The 19,489-nt window shown below is 37.4% G+C and overlaps 2 protein-coding genes and 1 non-coding gene across 3 annotated transcripts; 1 reads left to right on the top strand and 2 right to left on the bottom strand.

The window, feature by feature from the left end:
• Positions 1-4,714: 4,714 nt before the first annotated feature.
• LOC106452596 (40S ribosomal protein S27-2) lies at positions 4,715-5,747 on the top strand. The gene is made up of 4 exons (XM_013894749.3): positions 4,715-4,863; positions 5,080-5,181; positions 5,332-5,360; positions 5,452-5,747. The coding sequence occupies exons 1-4, from the start codon at positions 4,861-4,863 to the stop codon at positions 5,570-5,572; spliced, it is 255 nt and encodes an 84-aa protein (XP_013750203.1). The 5' UTR covers positions 4,715-4,860; the 3' UTR covers positions 5,573-5,747.
• Positions 5,748-6,262: 515 nt separating this feature from the next.
• Positions 6,263-6,343, bottom strand: TRNAL-AAG. The gene has a single exon. It is a non-coding gene; the product is annotated as a tRNA-Leu (tRNA).
• A 26-nt stretch (positions 6,344-6,369) lies between these two features.
• On the bottom strand, positions 6,370-8,343 carry LOC106452595 (protein-ribulosamine 3-kinase, chloroplastic). Its single transcript, XM_013894748.3, has 9 exons — positions 8,169-8,343; positions 7,888-8,041; positions 7,723-7,813; positions 7,570-7,641; positions 7,402-7,490; positions 7,194-7,312; positions 6,976-7,116; positions 6,814-6,890; positions 6,370-6,717 (listed from the first exon to the last, which is right to left on the bottom strand). Exons 1-9 carry the CDS (start codon positions 8,257-8,259, stop codon positions 6,571-6,573), a joined length of 981 nt encoding a protein of 326 aa, XP_013750202.1. The 5' UTR covers positions 8,260-8,343; the 3' UTR covers positions 6,370-6,570.
• Between the last annotated feature and the right edge of the window lie 11,146 nt (positions 8,344-19,489).

Below are 19,489 nucleotides of genomic sequence, written 5' to 3'. Positions count from 1 at the left end.
GTTGATGTAGCCATCAAGTTCAACATCAGCACAACCTAAATGTGTTGAATCACTCTTTTGTTTATATCTGCTAAACTAAATAATATGACATATATGATATACTAAAACTTCAAAACTAGTAGTTTATGAATTATTATTATTATTATTATTATTATTATTATTATTATTATTATTATTATTATTATTATTATTATATAATTATATTAGATAATTTTGCAAAAGGTATGTAAAATCAAGTCTTTAATAAATACCATTGGAAAGTGGAAACAACCAAGAAAACAAGTAAAACGTTGTGGTCAAGCAATGCTAAGAGCATCTCCAAAAGACATTCTATAATTTTAAATATGAAGTTTTTTGCATTCCAAAAAAGAATTTCAAAACTTCAAATTTGAAGTTTTGAGAAGGGAAACTCTATATTTAAAGTTTCACAACTCAAAACTTTAAATTTAAAGTTTCATATTTTGTTTACTTTGGTCCATACATTTAAATATCACATTTATATTTTTTAAATATTTTCTCATTTATCATTTTAAACCTTAAAAATTTCATATCTCATAAAAATTTCAAAACTTTTGTATAAATTTAAGTTATACACATGAAATTAAGTAAAACTTTAAAATAAGATTTAAAATATTTTAAAACTAGATTTAGACAACAAAAATACAAAACAAACTTAACAACAAAAAAAACTTTAAAAAATTACATGAAGACACTACTATTACACAAATTTAAAAATTACAACAATACTAATAGTCATGTAAATTTGATTTGGAACCTCTAAAATCTCCGAAATATTGTTCAAATAAATTTGGTTATTTTTGCAATATCTTCTCTTGCTTAATTATTTGCTCAAGAAAAAAAAAATCTTCTCTTGCTTTATTTTTCTTTTGCTTTAAGCTTTGATTGTTTGTTGTGGAAACTGGATTGAAGTTTGCGGTCTATTTAGTGAAATTTTATAATCTTGTAATTATTAATTCATTTAGTTTATTTGTATTGTTGTTTATAATGTCGCCACAATGATCACCCTTTAAATATTTAGGTCAGTCAATGGATGCATAAATTTGCCATGTTATTGTGATTCATAATCATACATATTTTATATGCCCTTAATTTGTTTAACATGGAATAGGACGTTAAGCTTATACTATTTGAGAACAGAATAGAATCGAGACATGTTTTAGATTAAAATTTGAAACTTAATACTATTTTACTATACAAGAAAATCCCTGCTATCCAAATTTGAATCTGAAATTTTCTTTTAGAGGAAAACAGTTACGGAATGGTCTAAGTCTCTAAGACATCTTGGCTAATTATGTTATTGAAGGTGCATGAAAAAATCAGCATGATATCAAAGGGGTGTTTGGAATGAATTTAACTTTACTTTTTACTGTAGAATTTAAATTATAGGTTTATTGGATGTAGTTTTTTTTGCTATTATTTTGTAAAGCATTGTTTTTTGTTTCTACATCCACTTTTTAATTTTTAGAGACTTTTTGTCTGTATATTTTTGTAAAAAAGTTTGATTGATTGTTTAGATCATCTACTGTTACAGCCGATCAGGATCTCTAGATTTGAATACTCTCGGGTTAATTCATCACTTACTGAAAACAATTGTGAATTTAGAATCCGATGTTGTTTATCTTGTTGTACCTTTATGGTTTCTCCCCTGGGATATATTAACTCTTTCAATTGGTTTTTGAATCGTTCATGACTTTAATAATAAACATTCAGATGCTAAAAAATATATAAAAGCAGCATGCTATATCTTTTTGGATATGGTCGGTTGAAATTTAAAATGCAATACTAACAATCCATGTCGAAACCTAGATACCTTTACATTAAGTATAAAGACATCAATAAAACTCGAAAAAAGAAAATGCAATTAGGTTTACAATCTCTAATCGACATATTTGTTTTACTAAGGAATCAAAGAAAGATCTTCTTACTGGATCACAAGAGATTGAGAAAGAAGAACCAACTACATGTCAAAACCTAGATATTCCAAAAGTGATTAATTTAATCAACAACATTGCATAACCATTGTTTGTTTCTCTATTGAGTGCAACCCTAAAATTCTATTTATATCATCAAAATATCTTAAAAAAATAGATAAAAGTCAAAAAATATATTTAATTATTTAATTTTCTTCTCTCTGCACTATTTATGTATTATTGTTGACATTATTGTAGGATTTGGTTTTATCGCTTGTACCAATCTGATTATAAAAATAAAAACATGCATGAACTGTTCGTGAAAGGAAATATTGTATAAGTTTTTTATTTTTTTGTATTTCGTCTCTCCTTTGTTACTACTAATAAAAATATCGTTTATTGTTTAACAATGTTGATTGAAACTAACAGAATACAAGAGACTATTGTTGTAATAGATGTGATTATCATCATTTAGACTTTGCAAACTATGACAAACAATTATCATGTGCCTTTTTTGCAGCTCTTAATGTTATAAGTCTATCTATATACAATTAGACTCTCAATCTCCACATATATATGGTTAAATGTTGATAGAAAACTTACACTGACTAATCTTCGGTTTCGAATCAAAATCCTAATACAGATCCTATATTTACGGAAAGAGAAATCTTCGATTTAGGAATTTACCTCTCGAATTTCCAGATTCCGCTATTCTTCTCTCGAGAGATTTAGGGATTTTGATTCTCTTTTGTTTTTTTTTTACTTTTACGGTTGTGATGTGATGTGAGCGTGTGAAACAATGATATAAGTATCTCTATCTATTTATAAAGTTTCTGAGTTTAAAGTACAATTGGGCTTCTAAAAAATCATATTTCTTTTAGTGTTAGAAGCCCAACATAGTAACCTCATTCTAAAAAGAGTATAATGTTTATGTGGCCAATTAACATAATACACGATGTTTTTTGGATGTAATAAATGTCTTTACATACAAAATAAATGGTTTAAAGAGTATAAAATAAAGAATACAACTTTAGCAAATGATTTTTTTTAATATTTATATGGATTAACTAAAATGGTTACTAAAAATATGTGAAGAGATAAAATGCTATGAAAAAAATATCTAATTTTAATAATCCTTTTTTAATAAGAAAAAAATACTAGCATTTTTTAGAATATTTAGAAAAAAGAACGGAAAAACTTTGAAGTTGTTGGGGAGTTAACAGATGATGGAAAAAAAAATACTGGCATTTTCTAATAAAACTTTTGTTACAACGAAAAGAATCTATACATTAGATTCCTACTAATTTAAGAGTTCATAATCGAAACTTGGATTTGACTATGGTGATGAAACCACAAATCATTTGACGACTAAAGAGTTTACAGTTCGACACTCTATTGATTATTCTCCAGACATGTAATAACCATTATTGGGGAAACAATTTCTTTGTTGTATGGTGAATCTTTAGAATCGTTGAAGATTGGCAGTTTTAATTTATTTTCAAAGAATCATTATACTAGTTTTTTTAACGATGGGCATCTATAGATATAAACTAAATACAACAAAAAACATCGAAAAAGTTTAGAGTTGCATCACATTGATGATATCCCAACATCAAAAATCGCATTAAGAAAGTTAGATTTGTTATTCTATTAGCAAATATGATAGTGAGAAGAAGCTTCTTCAAATTTTATTTCATGTGTTGTAATGCTTTCTATTAATTTTAGATTTGCATTTAGTTGTATACTATGTGTTTTACTGCACATGTACAAAAATAAAAGTTTTAAAATTTTAATCATATTTAAAAACAAAATTTTGTTAATTTTTTAGACTTATTATTTACTTACAATATTTGACTTTAAAGTTTAATTTTATTATATGTAAAAAATACAATAAAATAATTTAAATTTTTATTTAGGTTTTTATTTAATAATTTGTATGTATTTAAAATTATAATCTTGGAAAGATTTTTACCTATTTATTTTGGTTAAAATATATTAAATCAAATTCTATAAAATTAAGAGAAAATTTGGTTAGGTATAAAATTATCAAAACGTAAAACTAAATAATATTTCTAAAAGTTTTAGATATGAAAAATAAACTAATGGTAATGAGATTAGAAAATTATGAATTTTTTAAGAAACTGCATAAAATGATAAGATTATAAAATTAAATTAAATAATATTTCAAAAATTATAAAATATCATTATATTTTTATTTATAATATTATATTATTATTTTTTATATAACTTATATTAATGATAATTTATAAGTTATTATCATATTCTAAAAACGTACCAAAAATATAAATTAACATTTAATGTAAATGTCCATGTCACAATTAGATTCAAGTCATGTCATCATGTTAGTATGTCATGTTATCAATTTCTTCAAATCAATATAGTGATGACACAAGATAAATCAATTCTCAAATCAATATAATGTCTACACCGACAGAATGACCGGTGTTCACTACACACATGGAGGAGTTTCTGCGATGTAAGGAATTCTTTCTTAGCTTTACTATCCAACATATCCCAAGGGCGCAAAATACTCTGGCGGACAAGCTGGCACGAAGTGGTAGGACTTCGCCATCTGCTATGGTTTATGTTGACTCAGTTCCCCCAAAACGGCTCTCGGACCAGGAATCTTTTTCTTAGTCTCTTAGCTTTTTGTTGTAAAAAAAATAAAAATAATAATGTTTATGGGATTTTATATCTTATTAATGTTATATTTCATAAAATAGTTGTCGGAAGAAAAAAAAAGAGAATGAAACCTTCTAACTCATTTCGAAGGTCCTAAATGGAAGTAAGGTTAGATGGTCGTGTGGTATAGTGGTATATAAGGGGAGGATGAGGAAACCCTAAAAAACCCTCTCGCTTATTGCTGCCGTCGCTACTCTCTTTACCGTGCCTTGAGATTCTTGCGAAGATGGTTAGTCCCCGCTCTTCTTGCTTGATCTCTCAGTTTCATTTCCTGAGTTTGTTTCGTTACAGATACATGAATCTCTTTGTGAAATCTCGAGCCTTATGATTCTCCGTTGTGTATATTCTGATTTGATCTAAAGCTAAGTTAGGTTTTGTTTTGTTAGGAGCTAAGTTAGTTCTGTTCTGGTTATTGAATGTAATTGTATTGATATGAAATAAACAGGTTCTACAAAACGATATCGATCTGCTTAACCCACCAGCAGAGCTTGAGAAGAGGAAGCACAAGCTCAAGCGTCTTGTTCAATCTCCCAACTCATTCTTCATGGTACTTACTTCTGAACCTTTGAGAAACAACTATGTTTAGAATTGTAGTGATTGATTGATGATGGAACCCTGCCTTATATGTATGAAGGGTTTATCTACTGTTGATCTCTGATTATGTTTCTTGTTCTTGTTGTTAAATCTTTAATTGTAGGATGTGAAGTGCCAAGGCTGCTTCAACATGTAAGAATCTCATTATTGTTTATTCAATCTTATTTATCTGTTTACATTACATCGATAGTAAACTTATGCGGTCTCTCTTTTGGTATTGCAGCACTACTGTTTTCAGTCACTCGCAGACTGTTGTGGTGTGTGGAAACTGCCAGACAGTTCTTTGCCAGCCTACAGGAGGAAAGGCCAGGCTCACAGAAGGATGCTCTTTCAGGAAAAAGTGAGATTTGATTTTGAAGCTTGAAGCAATCATCAAATCAGTCAAAGCCGTTTTCTTTTTTGTTCTAATGATATTATGAATCTTGGTTATCTGTTTTAAAAAGGTTGGAGTTTAGTGGAAGAAACCTTTGTTGATGTTTGGATTTTAAGGTTATTACTATTTTAAAGGTTCTTTTGAGATTGCCACTTTGTTCACAATTTAAGAACATAAACGAATAGGGTTTACGAGAATATCTAGAGGTTTTATTGAAGAAGCAGTAATAAGATATTCATACTTTTTTGTAATAAACACTAATTCTTGTCCAGAAACTCATTGATTGAATCACACCTGATAATAAAACTTGCACGGAGTGCTCTAATCCAATTTCATTCAAGTTCTCTTCTAGATATATAATTTCGTTTATTGACAAAAAGTGTTTTTACCCAATGTGGTTCATGCTTTCTTCCACAAAGACTCTTTCACCTAACGTTTTCACCTTCACAAAAACTAAGATTGTGTTAAATCGCAGAACGATTAGATTGATTAAAAAAAAAGTTTATTGTTGACAGTGGGATTAGTCCCATTTCATTCAAGTTCTCATCTAGAAACATAATTTTGTTTATTTGTCAAAAAGTGTTTTAACCAAATGTGATCCATGCTTTCTTCTAAAAATTGTGAAAAATTGTAGAAGGATGTGATTTATAAAAAAACTTCTTGTTGACAGTGGGCTTTGAACCCACGCCCTTTCGGACCAGAACCTTAATCTGGCGCCTTAGACCAACTCGGCCATATCAACTTTGTTGTTCTCCATGAAGCCATATATTACTTTAACCAACCACGCCCAAACTTTCAAGTTGGACATGTATTCTCTTTTCTTTTCCCAACTTTTACATTATCTCACATGGTTAGGGAGAGGAACTAAAATCTCAATCTTTGTTTATAAACAAGAAGCTTCGTTAACGTTGAGAATTCATCAAACTGCTCGGCATTATGATGATATTTTCCCTCATCAGCTTATACATTCTAAGCTTTGAGCATCCGCAGATAACCATCAATGATCGACATTGCAGACGATCGATAGCCCGACCCAAAGAGGTTATAATGATTCAAGTAGTGATAGAGCAAATACAAATCCCTCCTCTTCTCAAATCCTTCTTCTTTTGGCATCACCTTGAGCAAGTCAAACAAAAAAACACAACAACTATGTTACTACTATAAACAAAGAACCATCAATCAAAGTGGTTTAAGTAAGTGTGTGTGTGGAACCTTGAAATAGGCATTGTAGAAAGATTCTCCAAACCCTGCGCACCAAGACATCCCAAACTCCGCCTCGTTATGCCCATCTATGAATGTATGAGATCAAAACGTGCTTGACAAAATGGCAGATATATCAAGAAATTATGAATGAATGAAAAAAATCTTATATACAGTAACAGGCAGGATCAAGAATGACAGGTTCGCTGTTCTTGTCGTATGCTATGTTCCCGCTCCAGAGATCACCATGTAACAAGCAAGGCTCTATAACAACATTCTCAAAGAGAGATGCCATGTTCTGTATCAGTGTATAACCTGTTACACACATATTCCTTCAAAATGTTACTAATACTAATCTCTTCCCACAACAGAGAAGAGACAAAGTTTAAAACCTTTCAGGTAAATTGCAGTGTCACCGTATTGATCCCTAAGTAACTTTAGCTGGTAACCTAATCTCTTCTCGCCATAGAACTCAATCCAGTCTGATGACCAAGTGTTTATCTGTGGGGTACTAAAACATGTGCACACACACACACTGCAAAGCTAAGTTTGTGACAGTACATAAACTCAAAACTCACTCAAAGAGAAAAGATCACACACCTGCCAATAGTGTTGTCAACCTCAAAACCAAACCCTTTTGAGGACTTTCCAGCTTTATGCATCTCAGCTAGCTTCCTTCCTAGCTCAGCCTGATGACTAAAGAGAACCATGAACCCATGAAATTTAAACATTGGCTCACTAGTTAGGATTTCATCATTTATCAATCACCTGGCTGCCTCTTGATCCAAAATCTATAAACTCCATGATGATATAAGATCCACCTGTTGGCAATGCCCCAACCTGTTTGACACAAGAATCTATGTTACCACTAAATATCTATCTATCTCTACACCAAAAAAGAAGAAGAAGTTTTTCACTTGCTTTGTGTGGCTTGGGGACACGGATGGTTTTGGTTTCATACATAGCCTCAAGACCAAGAGCCTCTCCTTCAAACATCTCAGGTCCAATACTCCTAAAACCATTGTTACATTTAAACTTCTGATGGTATATAAACTAAGAAAGACACTGTTTTTTTTTTTATGTTACCTGTTTGTTTTAACGAAGAAAGAAGCAGCATCAGTTTGATAGTGGGTAGCAAGATTGATGCAGCCACCACCAACAGAAGTGATCTTTGTGATCTGACTCGCTTTTCCTTCTGTCAGAATCCATTCTCGAATTGGATCCTCACTCATTGCAGCCACTACCACAAGGTGATATACAAATATCAACAACACTGTTATTGATCGGTTATCAAAAGTACACAAAACCCATCAAGCAGTGAATATTACTTGACTGAATCAAAATAACATATGCCAAAGACAACTTACTTGTAAGATGTTTGGGTCGTGAGGAACTGCGAAGAAGAAGATTTGGCCGAGAAGAGTAGCAAAGACTAAGAGAAGCCACCACACCCGCCATTTTTCTTCTCCGGCTCTGATATACATCATGTGGCCGTTATTTACCAACAGAGCTTATTAGACGACTGTTTGGACGCAAGGCTATTTTTATCCTATCATGGAAAGTAATAAGGCTTCTTCTTATAAAAGGCATGGTCCATTTAAATTATCGAAGATTAACCCGGCCCATCTAACTTCCTCGATACCAGTGCCACGTTTGGGGGATACGATGAAGAATACGGTTGGGTAGATCCGGATTGGATATCCGATAGTTGGACGGTATCTATTACCTTATCCATTTTATCATCATCAATACTTTTATTTAGAGATGGCAATCATGGATCTAGACCACGGGCCTAGTGAAAAGACCCGACCCATTTTTTCGTAACATCAGTACGAGTCTGGCTCGACTTCCTCGATCAGACTTGGGCCATTTTCAAATTTTTCCTTACTTAGAATTATTTCAGAGTGTTCGTTCTTTTTCAGACAGTCAAGTAAAGCATAATACGATTTGAATAGATAATCTGAGGTTCGAGTTAACAAGTCAGTTCGCTATAGGCTATTACATGTTAATCTCGTCCTATATCTACCCAAACCCACCATCCTTCCTTCCTGCCCTTGTCCCGCGTTCAAGCTATGTCTTTACCCTTTCGGGTCTGGTCCTGATCTGCATCCAAAGAAGGAGGCATAAGCAAACATTATGCTTAGTGAGAGCGGTCATTCCGTCCCACTCAGCCAAGTAAAGCAATCGAGTCAATCAGTCAATAAACGGACATGCTTATCATCAGTCAGTTACTTAGCCGACCCAATCGTTCCAAGCCAAAGCCCCATCAGATTCAGTCAAGCCCTAGCAGGCCAATACGGCTCTAGGCGCATGATCTGATCCAGATGCGTCGATGGAAGGAACCGACTGTTCAGACCAAGCCAGAACTTAGCAGATAATTCGAATTAGACAAGCAATCAGTACATAGAACATTCCTATCAATCAGACTACGATTCAGTACGATAGGCTACGGTCACGCACTCACCTTTTTCTTAGAGTCGGTTTGTTCTGTTTGATTCGGTTTCTTCTGACACCTCTTGAGCGGTTTCCGTCGGATCTTTGAACGCTCAGACAGTCGGATTCACCCCACAGACGATCGTTCTTGACTCAGACTTGATCAATCCAGCCAAATATCGAAAACTCTCTCTTAATCGGACTTTTCTCCTTCTGAGTTTCTCTCTGATTCTTTCTTTCTGTTTTCCGTACAGAAATGGCGAAGTAAAACAAAGGAGACGATTAAAATGGGAAGTTGGGCGGTTTAGGCCCGAAAAACTGCCAAGTTAACCATTCCCGCTTATTTTACTCGCGGCTCTTAATCCGTAACCGCCACCCCGCGCTCCAAAGCGTTCCAGCGCGAGTTTTTCCCTTTTTCGGACTTTAACTGTTCCCGCCAGTTTTACTTAGACGAAACTCGAGCTAGAGCTGACTGATCCAGTCGACAACTCTAACCGCCTTGTCCGAATCAGACTGATACTACTGAATCAGCTCATCTCAGCTTAGCCAACAGTCTTAAGTGTCTTATCTGATTTCAGACAATCGCTGTCTAGCCAACCAGTTCAACCGTATTGTCCGAATCCAACAACACTTGTCCGGATCCGACCATCGCTGTCCGAAAATTCCGCTTTGCCTAGATTTTCATCGAGTTGCCCGAACATCCTGAGTTTCAACAAACCGAACGGCCTGTCCAATAACCCGAGCGTAAGACCGACTGATGGAGCTTTGTTGGCTCAAAAACAGATCTGTTCCTAGCTTTAATCAGGTACATGGTTCCGCTCTAATCGCTACTAATCAGGCGCCGATCCAAGTTCTCCCATCCACCCACGGAAAGTCCTTCGAACTCTGATCAGCTCTTTCTAGCATCATCCAATCCATTCAGTACGTTCTCACAGTTCAGCCTGTCAGTCCTCAGATCATCCTAACATCAATCTTCGGAACACGGTCGCTACAAGTTCTCCCCCATCGTCCTCGAGTCTTTCTTCCTGAATCTTCTGTGAGTTTGTCAAACCACTTTGGAAATTCAGCTTTCATTTTCGCCTCTGGCTCCCAAGTCGTTTCTTCCTTTCCATCGCAGTCCCAAACGACTTGGATCATTTTGATATTCTTTCTGCCTTCAGGTTTGGGTTTTCTTCCAATGATTCGGACTGGTCGTCCCTCTACAGTAAGGTTCTCTCTCAAGTCAGATGGTGGTTCAGGAACCACGTTGTCTTGATTCCTTATGCATTTTCGCAGCAAAGATACATGGAACACGTTATGGAACTGAGCCATCGATGAGGGCAGCTCCAGTTTGTAGGCGACCTTTCCAATCCTCTCCAGGATCTTGTACGGCCCCATGTATCTTGGACTCAGTTTGGCATTCGTTGAGGATCGATCCTTGCCTTTGTAGGTGACGGTTTTGAGATATACCATGTCTCCTACTTCGAACTCAAGGTCTTTTCTGCGTCTGTCTGCATAACTCTTCTGTCTGTCCTGAGACTCTTTCATCTTCAGTTTCAAGACTCGGATTCTTTCAGTTGTCTCTTCTACAAAATCTCGGCCAAATATGCTGCACTCCCCCACTTGGGTCCAGCATAACGGTGTCCTACACGGACGTCCGTACAATGCCTCGTAAGGCGACATTCCAATGCTTGCATGATAGTTGTTGTTGTAAGAAAACTCAGTCAGATGCAAGTACTGATCCCATTTGTCTCCCCAATCCAGAACACAAGATCGCAGTAAGTCTTCAAGTGTTCGGATTGTCCTCTCTGACTGTCCATCCGTTTGCGAATGATATGCTGTACTAATATGGACCTTGGTCCCCATCGACTTCTGCATAGCTCTCCAGAAGGCCGAATAAAACTTGGAGTCTCTGTCTGACACTATGCTTACCGGAACTCCATGAAGTCTGACGATCTGTTCCACGTACAACTTGGCTAGCACCGCTGCATTGTCTGTTTTGTTGATAGCCAAGAAGTGTGCGGACTTGGTCAATCTGTCCACTATCACCCATATAGCGTCCTTGCCGTTCTTGATTGGCAAGCCAGTCACGAAGTCCATCGTGATTTTATCCCAAGGCCATTCTGGGATGGGTAAACTCTGAAGTAGTCCACTCGGAACTTGATTTTCTGCCTTAACCATTTGGCAGATTGGGCACCCAGCTACCCATTTTGCAACATCACGCTTCATTCCAACCCAATGATAGTATCTCTTCAAGTCTCGGTACATCTTATTGGCTCCTGGATGTATCGAAAACTTTGACTGGTGTGCCTCCTTCAGGATCTCATCCCGCAATCCTTTGTCGTTAGGAACACACACTCGGCCGTTAACTAGAATCGTCCCATTGTTTGAAGTCTGATACTCCGTTTTCTCGTTCTTGGAAGCTTTGATCAGATCTTCATCCTTTTCCTGTGCAAGGCGAACTCGGGACAACAAGTCCGCCTGATCCGCTGCACCAAGACCCAATGGTTCCACTTCGTCAGTCAAGGCAGCTAGTCGTAAGGTTCCAACCATGTGAACTAGTTCCTCCATGTCTTTCTCTGAAGCCGAAGCTATTCTCTTCCTGCTCAAGGCATCCGCGACCAGATTTGCCTTTCCCGGATGGTAGGCAATATCCAAGTCGTAATCTGCAACCAGTTCCATCCAACGCCTCTGTCTAAGGTTCAGCTCTGGTTGACTAAAGATATACTTCAAGCTCTTATTGTCCGTGAAGACTTGGACCTTAGCACCATAGAGATAAGACCGCCATATCTTCAGGGCAAACAAGACAGCAGCCATCTCTAAGTCGTGTGTTGGATAGTTCCCTTCGTGTTTCCTTAGCTGTCTAGACGCATACGGAATCACTTTGCCTTGCTGCATCAATACGCACCCAAGTCCCACTTTGGATGCATCTGTGTACACCACGTATGCCTCGTTGTCCATTGGAAGAGCCAATACTAGAGTAGTCGTCAACATCATCTTGAGTTTGCTGAAACTCACATCACAGCCTTCTGTCCACACGAACTGAACATCTTTCCCGGTCAACTTTGTCAACGGTTGAGCCATGCTGGCAAATCCCTTAACAAACCGTCGGTAGTATCCAGCCAGTCCGAGAAAGCTCCTGATCTCTGTTGCGTTCCTTGGTCTGGGCCAGTCCGCAATGGCCTTGATCTTCTCTTGGTCCACAGACACTCCCTTGTCCGAGACCACATGACCCAAGAAACCAATTTCTCTTTGCCAAAAGCTGCATTTGCTGAGCTTGGCGAACAACTTATGTTCCCGAAGCTTATCCAAAACCATTCTCAGATGGTCCTTGTGCTCTTCCTGATTCTTTGAGTAGATCAAGATGTCGTCTATGAAGACTATAACGAATTCATCCAGGTAGTCTCTGAAAATGTTATTCATCATCTTCATAAAGGCTGCAGGGGCGTTGGTCAATCCGAAGGGCATGACCACAAACTCGTAGTGGCCGTATCTCGATCTGAAGGCGGTCTTACGGACATCCTCTTCAGCAATCGGAATCTAATGGTATCCCGAAGCTAAACTAATCTTGGAGAAACAAGTAGCACCTCGGAGTTGGTCCAATAACTCGTCAATCCTTGGAAGAGGGTACTTGTTCTTCACTGTGACTCTGTTAATCCCCCTGTAATCAATGCATAGCCTGAAGCTACCATCTTTCTTCTTCACGAACAGAACTGGTGCGCCCCAAGGCGAACTGCTTGGGCGCACAAACCCTTTCTCCATCAGTTCATCTAACTGTTTCTTAAGTTCTGCCATTTCAGCCGGAGCCATCCGGTACGGAGCTTTCGAGATTGGCTTTGTGCCCGGCTCAAGCTCAATCGTGAAAGGATCAGAACGGTACGGTGGTAATCCTGTCAAGGATTCGAACACGTCATCATACTCCTTTACAATCAGAATCCCTTCCAGCTCAGCATCAGGTCCGACTTCCACAGTTGTGATTGAAGCCAGATAAGCCTCACATCCTTTTTCCAGCATTCTTTCTGCTTGAAGTGCTGAAATGATCAGACTCCCATTAATCGGTCTGACCCCTTGATAGACAAGCTTTCCATTGCCTATCTCAAACTGAACTCGGCCACGATGACAATCAAGATGTGCCTTGTATTTGCTCAGCCAATCCATTCCAAGGATCACATCGTATGATTTAACTGGGCAAACGACCAAGTCGGCTGGCATGTTCACTCCTCCGATCATCACAGAGACGTTTTGGATTTTCCCTGAAGTGTACATGATCTGACCACCAGCTGCCCGAACCACTTTTACTTCTTCTTCTGGTTCTTTCTGAAATTCCCCAATTCCAATCATCTCGGGTTGCACAAAGCAATGAGATGCACCATAATCAAACAGAACATGGGTTGCCACTCCACCCATGACTAAGGTCCCTACATATTCACCCGGAACACTAAGGACCTACTCTACAAACAAGCAATTTCACACAGAAATTCTTAAGGCAAAGGTGAGAGATAGGATGACTCACCAGTGATCGGACGAGACGTGCTTGGGTCCATCGACTCATCACCGATTGTGTACACCCGCGACATGATGGCCTGCCTCTTTGCTGCCGGCTGAGGCCCATCACTTGGACGCTTCCCAGCAGATTGTGCGTCCTTCGGACACTGATTCTTGTAGTGCCCCGTTTCGCCGCAGTTGTAGCACACACGTTCCCCAGCACCCTTGTTCTGGCTCTTCGGCCTTAGATCTTCCTCAGGGCAATCACACACCTTGTGATCCATACTTCCGCAACGGTGACAAGCTCCCGTAGCAGCACGGCAGACACCAGAGTGCATCTTCCCGCAAGTCGAACACGCACTGCGACCTGTTGCATTCGGCTTGCTGGAAGAGCCAGCCTTCACCGGCTTTTGATTCTTTCCCGCATGCTTACCAGGATGGACATGCGCCACTGTGCCAAACACCTTGGCTTCCTCACTGATTCTAGCTTCCTGTTCTGCGGCCTTTTCCACCAGTTCGGCCACAGTATCATAGTTGCGGATCTTACAACGAGTTCGGAGATCAACCCTGAGTCCGCGCATGAATTTGCGGACCAAGGAGATTTCCGACTCAGCCTCACGCCCAACATACTTCTTGAGGCTGTTGAATTCCGCTTCATACTCCCTTACAGTCATAGTTCCCTGTTCCAGTCTGAGAAAAGCTCCCTCGAGCTGATCAAATGCCTTTGGCGGAAAATACTTCCCACGAAATTTGGTCTTAAAGTTGGCCCACGTGCACTGCTCAGCACCAATCCGAGCCGCTACACCTCGCCACCAGAGGTGCGCATCACCATCCAAGTAGTGGACAGCAATGTCCTTCTTGTAAGCAAGAGGACAATGGATTGACTTAAAGTTCCGCCCTATCCTGTCAATCCATTGATCTGCTTCCTTTTGTTTGAACCACCCAAAAAGAACTTTGTTCCCAGTTTCTGCATGTGGTCCATAACCTTGAGGTAAGACGGATTCCTAACAACGTGTGCCTCTTCTCCATCAGGCACCACGTTCTCCACTTCCTCCGCAACAGGTGGAGCCACTGGAGTTGCCGCCGCAGCAGGCAATCTTGCTAAGACTTGCGCCAGGATAGCCAAAACGGCTTCCAATCCAACCGGAGCAGCGGCAGCTCCAGCAGCAGCACCAGGCGCTGCAGCATTGTTCAAATTCGCTGCATTCCGAGCAGCGTTCCGAGCCTCTTCCGTACCAGCTTCATTCCTGGCCACGTTGCTCGCAGACCCCTCAGCGGTCTCATTCACAGTCCTTCTTGTGTTACGGTTACTTTTTGCCATCTGCAAGAAGATCATAGGCAAGTTAGTCAAAACTAACTTGGGATCAGGACTCGGAACACAGAATTTACCGCGAGACGTCAGGCTTGGAAGGATGGTTTGCCCCAATAACCCACTATACTTAGATTGTCCTAGAACTCGACTCCGCTCTGATACCACTTGAAAGGACCCGACCCATTTTTTCGTAACATCAGTACGAGTCTGGCTCGAGTTCCTCGATCAGACTTGGGCCATTTTCAAATTTTTCCTTACTTAGAATTATTTCAGAGTGTTCGTTCTTTTTCAGACAGTCAAGTAAAGCATAATACGATTTGAATAGATAATCTGAGGTTTGAGTTAACAAGTCAGTTCGCTATAGGCTATTACATGTTAATCTCGTCCTATATCTACCCAAACCCACCATCCTTCCTTCCTGCCCTTGTCCCGCGTTCAAGCTATGTCTTTACCCTTTCGGGTCTGGTCCTGATCTGCATCCAAAGAAGGAGGCATAAGCAAACAGTATGCTTAGTGAGAGCGGTCATTCCGTCCCACTCAGCCAAGTAAAGCAATCGAGTCAATCAGTCAATAAACAGACATGCTTATCATCAGTCAGTTACTTAGCCGACCCAATCGTTCCAAGCCAAAGCCCCATCAGATTCAGTCAAGCCCTAGCAGGCCAATACGGCTCTAGGCGCATGATCTGATCCAGATGCGTCGATGGAAGGAACCGACTGTTCAGACCAAGCCAGAACTTAGCAGATAATTCGAATTACACAAGCAATCAGTACATAGAACATTCCTATCAATCAGACTACGATTCAGTACGATAGGCTACGGTCACGCACTTACCTTTTTCGTAGAGTCGGTTTGTTCTGTTTGATTTGGTTTCTTCTGACACCTCTTGAGCGGTTTCCGTCGGATCTTCGAACGCTCAGACAGTCGGATTCACCCCACAGACGATCGTTCTTGACTCAGACTTGATCAATCCAGCCAAATATCGAAAACTCCCTCTCAATCGGACTTTTCTCCTTCTGAGTTTCTCTTTGATTCTTTATTTTTGTTTTCCGTACAGAAATGTCGAAGTAAAACAAAGGAGACGATTAAAATGGGAAGTTGGGCGGTTTAGGCCCGAAAAACTGCCAAGTTAACCATTCCCGCTTATTTTACTCGCGGCTCTTAATCCGTAACCGCCACCCCGCGCTCCAAAGCGTTCCAGCGCGAGTTTTTCCCTTTTTCGGACTTTAACTGTTCCCGCCAGTTTTACTTAGACGAAACTCGAGCTAGAGCTGACTGATCCAGTCGACAACTCTAACCGCCTTGTCCGAATCAGACTGATACTACTGAATCAGCTCATCTCAGATTAGCCAACAGTCTTAACTGTCTTGTCTGATTTCAGACAATCGCTGTCTAGCCAACCAGTTCAACCGTATTGTCCGAATCCAACAACACTTGTCCGGATCCGACCATCGCTGTCCGAAAATTCCGCTTTGCCTGAATTTTCATCGAGTTTCCCGGAACATCCTGAGTTTCAACAAACCGAATGGCCTGTCCAATAACCCGAGCGTAAGACCGACTGATGGAGCTTTGTTGGCTCAAAAACAGATCCGTTCCTAGCTTTAATCAGGTACATGGTTCCGCTCTAGTCGCTACTAATCAGGCGCCGATCCAAGTTCTCCCATCCACCCACGGAAAGTCCTTCGAACTCTGATCAGCTCTTTCTAGCATCATCCAATCCATTCAGTACGTTCTCACAGTTCAGCCAGTCAGTCCTTAGATCATCCTAACATCGATCTTCGGAACACGATCGCTACACCTAGCCCATAAAGAACTGTCACGGAACGGTATTAGGATGAGGTTTTCTATGTCCGCAAATTTGCAGGCCTCGCTGGACGGGTCTTTGCGGGATTGGGTCTTTTGCGGGATGGACGGAAACGGGTCATGCGGGATTACATGAATCCGCATTTTTTCATCATTTTTTATTTTACCTGAAAAAACGAGAAAAAGAGTGAGAAGAAAGCGATTTTTGTGACTTTTCCCCCAAAAAACATAAAAAATTCTGGCGATGATGATTCGAGTTCCAGTGATGATGATTCGAGTTCCGGTGATGATGATTCGAGCTCTGGCGATGACGACTCGAGCTCCAGCAACGATGATTCGAGCTCTGGTAGTGTTTTGATTTGTTTTTTTTCTTTTTATTACATACAACTATGAATTGCTTTATTATAATGTGATATTTCTTGTTTAAGTTGATTGGTTTTATTTTCAGTTTTGTGAAGTGGTGTTTTTCTTAAATTAAATTTGGTTATAATGGTGGTTTTTAAGAGAAAGGTTAATTGTATATCACGTCACTTGTATAATTTGGTAAAGTGATTCACGAATTTTTTTGCAATCCAAATAATTAAAAAGAGAGATGGTTTGATGAAGACATGCAACACTTGAGCCAAATTATTACAAAGACAACAACTCAATCAGATTCAAACTTAACAAAAGTCTATACTGATAACAAAAGAAGGCTTTTAACTCAAGAACGCAAGCACAAACGGAGCTTTGTGACATTGATTTTGATAAGGCTTTAGTGAAGCTTAATGAGCTCTCTTCAACTCTCTTGCACAACTTTTCTACCTAAACATTCATGAAAAAGCTGTAGCAGGCGGTTTGATAAGGAGGTGTCCCGCGGGACGGCCCGTGAAGGCCTATAGATTCTGCGGTACGGGTTTGGACCGGCATTTTGAAAACCGCAGCCCGCGCGGGACAGACCCGCTGTGACCCGCTCAATGACTAACCCACTGCGGTACGGAACAGAACGGGATGGATAAACCTGTTTGATATCTCTCCTTTTATTACTCTCGCTGTTTAGCTTTAAATGACTGCTTTATATCTTTTTACAAATTTAGATAACTAACAAAATACCTCATTTATCCTTTTTATAATTGGTTAATAATTATTTTACCTTAGATCATCACGACATATTCCCTTTGTTTCGTTTAATTGTCGTCGTACAATATAATTTTTGATTCAAAATAAGTGTTGTTTTATAATTTCAACGCAAAATTTATTGATAGTATTCTCTAATCTATATTTTTATTGGTTGAAATATAGTTAGGTGTACTGGTAATAATATTTTTATTTTAAAAATGTAAGATTTAATGTTTTTTTTTAATTTGTATGCATAAACCTAAAACGATAATTAAAATAAAAAGGATGGAATATTAAGGGTAAAAAAGTTAATCTTTGTTATTTTTTCCTAGACATGTATATGTATATTAAAACAAAATAAAAGTTCCAAAATGTTTTTTAAATGAAACTAGTTCTCGACCCGTGCAACCGCGCATGTTTTTTGTTTTCATTTATTTTTATATAAATATTTTGTTTTCAATTCTAAATTGGTATATATTATAATATATATGTGTCTATCAATTTTTAAAACATAATAAATTTACGGTATATTTTTCATTGAATAGATTATTTCAAACTTTCACATGTATTTGTATCTTCTTCTATATATATATTTTCGGATTATTATTTCATTATTATAATCGTAACTATATATATAAAGATTAGTAAAATATTTTTTTACTGTCATATTCAAAGATATTGTAATATTTCACAAATTTAGAAATTTTTTTAAAAATTAAAATTTTCGCTTCATATATTTATATTATCGAGTAAATAATTAAACATTTAGTTTTTGTTTAATTTTTAAAATAAACTATATAGTTTTTTTTTTGAACAAATAAACTATATAGTTTAAAATTTGTTTTCATTGGTTTAAGGTAGTAAAGATTAATCATTGTTAGATAATATGATTTTTGTTATTTAAAAAAAAAAATCTTCATAATTTTAAAAGTTAACATCGATAAATATTTAACATATGGAGGTATAGTATTACAACATTAAATTATATATATTTAATTTATACTATCTATAAATCCAATGAATCATCTATTGTTTAAATCCAATTATTGATAGCCCTCTAAAAATTTCTCGTAGACCCAAAATTTAAATGATAATATTAGAGATTAAATGTAACATGACTTTCTAGAAATATGTCAATTAGTTCCATTTTTAAAAAAATCACACATGAATCAAGATTGTGACTTCTGTTTTAATATATAAGATAGAGTAAATATTTGATTTGCTCTATCTTTATATTAGACAAGATATGAGCCCGTTGCGTTGCAACGGATTTTGTTTGATATTTTAATTTAATAAAAACCATAAAATATTAAATCATTTTATTATAGTATTATGATTGTTTTTTGCATATGTTGTTTCTTTAAATACTTTTCATGTAAATAATATTGCGTTTTGTAAAAATAATTTGTAGAAGCTTAAAATTAAATATAGGTGTGAAATATTTGTACCTATTTTTGTCATATATTAACATACAATTATCTATTAAAAAGTAAAATTATTTATTTATAAGAAAATAATAAGAGTACTTTTACAATTTTCTTTTAATTATGATTTTGAAAAAGTATATTAATTATTAAA

This window comes from Brassica napus, chromosome C6 (genome assembly GCF_020379485.1).
Source record: "Brassica napus cultivar Da-Ae chromosome C6, Da-Ae, whole genome shotgun sequence".
NCBI lineage: Eukaryota > Viridiplantae > Streptophyta > Magnoliopsida > Brassicales > Brassicaceae > Brassica > Brassica napus.
Note: the sequence above shows the minus strand (reverse complement) of the source record. Positions and strands in the feature narration are given on the sequence as shown.

What these genes read in the sequence shown, in the direction of transcription:
- LOC106452596 (XM_013894749.3), top strand. An exon ending in CTCCCAACTCATTCTTCATG is followed by an intron (nt 5,182 to 5,331) that starts GTACTTACTTCT and finishes CTTTAATTGTAG; the next exon opens with GATGTGAAGTGCCAAGGCTG. An exon ending in TGCCAAGGCTGCTTCAACAT is followed by an intron (nt 5,361 to 5,451) that starts GTAAGAATCTCA and finishes TTGGTATTGCAG; the next exon opens with CACTACTGTTTTCAGTCACT.
- LOC106452595 (XM_013894748.3), bottom strand. Translation starts at nt 8,259, where the DNA reads ATGGCGGGTGTGGTGGCTTCTCTTAGTCTTTGCTACTCTTCTCGGCCA. An exon ending in TTGGATCAAGAGGCAGCCAG is followed by an intron (nt 7,491 to 7,569) that starts GTGATTGATAAA and finishes TTTAGTCATCAG; the next exon opens with GCTGAGCTAGGAAGGAAGCT. An exon ending in TCTTGATCCTGCCTGTTACT is followed by an intron (nt 6,891 to 6,975) that starts GTATATAAGATT and finishes ATACATTCATAG; the next exon opens with ATGGGCATAACGAGGCGGAG.